The following is a 2,050-nucleotide window of genomic DNA, read 5'->3' on the forward strand; positions in this document are numbered from 1 at the left end:
GCAGCGGCACCGCAGCAGCAGCACCGCAGCAGCAGCAGCACCGCAGCAGCAGCACCGCAGCTGGAGCAGCACCGCAGCAGCAGCAGCACCACAGCAACAGCAGCACTGCAGCAGCAGCAGCACCGCAGCAGCAGCACCGCAGCAGCAGCACCACAGCAGCAGCACTGCAGCAACAGCAGCAGCAGCAGCAGCAGCACCTGGACGATGTGCTGCTGGTAGTCCTTGTGGTGGATGTCGAGGGCCTCTCTGTGGGTGAGCAGCGCGCTGGCGAAAGCAGCAAATCTTTGCTGCGGCGAAGGCCTCTGCAGCCGCAGCAAAAGAGCAGCAAGAAGACATCTGCAGCAAATCGCCAGCAGCTGTGGGGCCCCCCACAGCCGCCGGATCATCGAGGGGGAGTTCAGCAAGTAAGCAGCGCCCGTCAGACGCGCGTGCTGCAGTGCCTCCGCCCCGCTGCTGCTGCTGCTGCTGCTGCTGCTGCTGCTGCTTGACGGCGACAGCGGCGCCGGGAAACGCGGCGTCGCCTCCAGCGAAGACGGCAACACGCTGCCTGCAACAGCAGCAGCAGCAGCAGCAGCGAGAAGCAACGGGAATAATAAAAATGAAAGACAAAATGGGATTCAAAAGAGAGAAAGGGGATGAGAAGACATATGCAAATGCGCATTCCAACCATAGAAGCGAGAGTAGCAGGAAGCTGCTGCAGCAGCAGCAGCAGCTGCTGCAGCCGCTGTTGCCCTGCAGTGGTGTAGTGTTGTGCTGCTTCTGGTTCTGCTGCTGCTGCTTTGAGGGCTTCGACAAGTACTGCTGCTGCTGCGTTGCTTAACTATCTCGAACTGCTGCTGCGGTTGCTGCAGTTGCTGCTGCTGCTGCTGCTGTGGTGCTTGTGTCCTTGATGCACCTGCTGCTGCTTCTGAGGGGCTGCTGCCGCCTCCGTTGGATCCCGCTGCAGCCTGCGGCAGCAAAGAGACAAAAGCAGCTTTTACCTTTTAACCAAAATAGGTAAGATAAATAAAATAAATAAATTTAAAAAGAATAAAATAGAATGAAAAGACAAAAGGAAAAAGGAGATAAAAGAAGCAGCAGCAGCTCCGCGTGCGTTTTACCTGCTGCTTGTAAGTTTCAGGCGGCAGGAGTTCCTGCTGTTTTTGCGGCTGCTTCTGCTGCTGCTGCTGCTGCTGCTGCTGCTGCGGCTGCTCCGTGCTGGCCTCCAGCAGCTGCAGCGTCAGCAGCAAAATCGGGGATCGGATCCCCATGTAAACAGAGAAGGCTTCGCGCAGAATTTGCTGCGCCAGGCGGCGGGACTGAGAAGCAGCACAGCAGACACAACCCTGCTGCTGCTGCTGCTGCTGCTGCTGGACTGATTCGCAAAGGATAAAAGACAACAAATTCAAAAACGTCAAGTGAAGTAAAGAAGAAAACAAAAAGGGACCACTAAGAGAACAAAAAGAGAATCAATAATTAAATTAAAAGGACAATTAGAAGGACAAAACGAGACCATTAAAAAGACAAAAAAAGACAATCAAAAAGACAAAAGGAGACAACTAAAAAACCAATTAAGGAGACAATTAAAAAGACAATTAAAGGAATTTTAAAAAGAAAAAGAAAAAAGAAAAGGAGGCAAATGAGAAGTCAAAAGGAGATAAGAAGGAGTAGCAAAAGAGTGGAAAAAGCATCAAAACGTGTCGGGAAAGCGCAAAGAGAGTCAAAAAAGAATTTAAAAAAGGCAAAGAGAGGACAAAACAAAATCCCGTGAGAAGCGCAGCAAAAGGGGGAGCCGCAGCAGCAAAAGTTTGGAGAAGAAGGGAAGAAGAAGGGGCAAAAAGGACCTCGGCGTAGTGGTGCAGCGCGAGCTGCAGCACGAGCAGCAGCAGCTGCTGCTGCCAACCCCACACCCCCACACGCCCACGACGAGCAGCAACGCGGCAGCCCCACGCGCTGCAGACTCCCTGCGCCCACACGCAGCGCGGGGAGTCTTGCAGGAAGCCCGCTTCGTGCGCCCCTGCAGCAGCAGCAGCAGCAGCAGCAGCAGCAGCAGCGGGGGGGGCAGGAGAAG

At 54.2% G+C, this 2,050-nt stretch overlaps 1 protein-coding gene across 1 annotated transcript in view; it reads right to left on the bottom strand.

Annotated features, from left to right (window-relative positions):
• Positions 1-418: 418 nt before the first annotated feature.
• The window catches only part of ETH_00041480 (uncharacterized protein), a gene marked incomplete at both ends in the record, with an annotated part of 2,922 nt that continues 1,290 nt past the window's right edge, over positions 419-2,050 (bottom strand). Inside the window, 3 exons of the mRNA XM_013375680.1 lie at positions 419-547; positions 1,101-1,298; positions 1,824-1,943. Coding sequence (XP_013231134.1) covers positions 419-547; positions 1,101-1,298; positions 1,824-1,943 — 447 coding nt within the window. The remainder of the gene's footprint in view (positions 548-1,100; positions 1,299-1,823; positions 1,944-2,050) is intronic.

Source organism: Eimeria tenella, genomic scaffold, assembly GCF_000499545.2.
Source record: "Eimeria tenella Houghton genomic scaffold, Eth_scaff2971, whole genome shotgun sequence".
NCBI lineage: Eukaryota > Apicomplexa > Conoidasida > Eucoccidiorida > Eimeriidae > Eimeria > Eimeria tenella.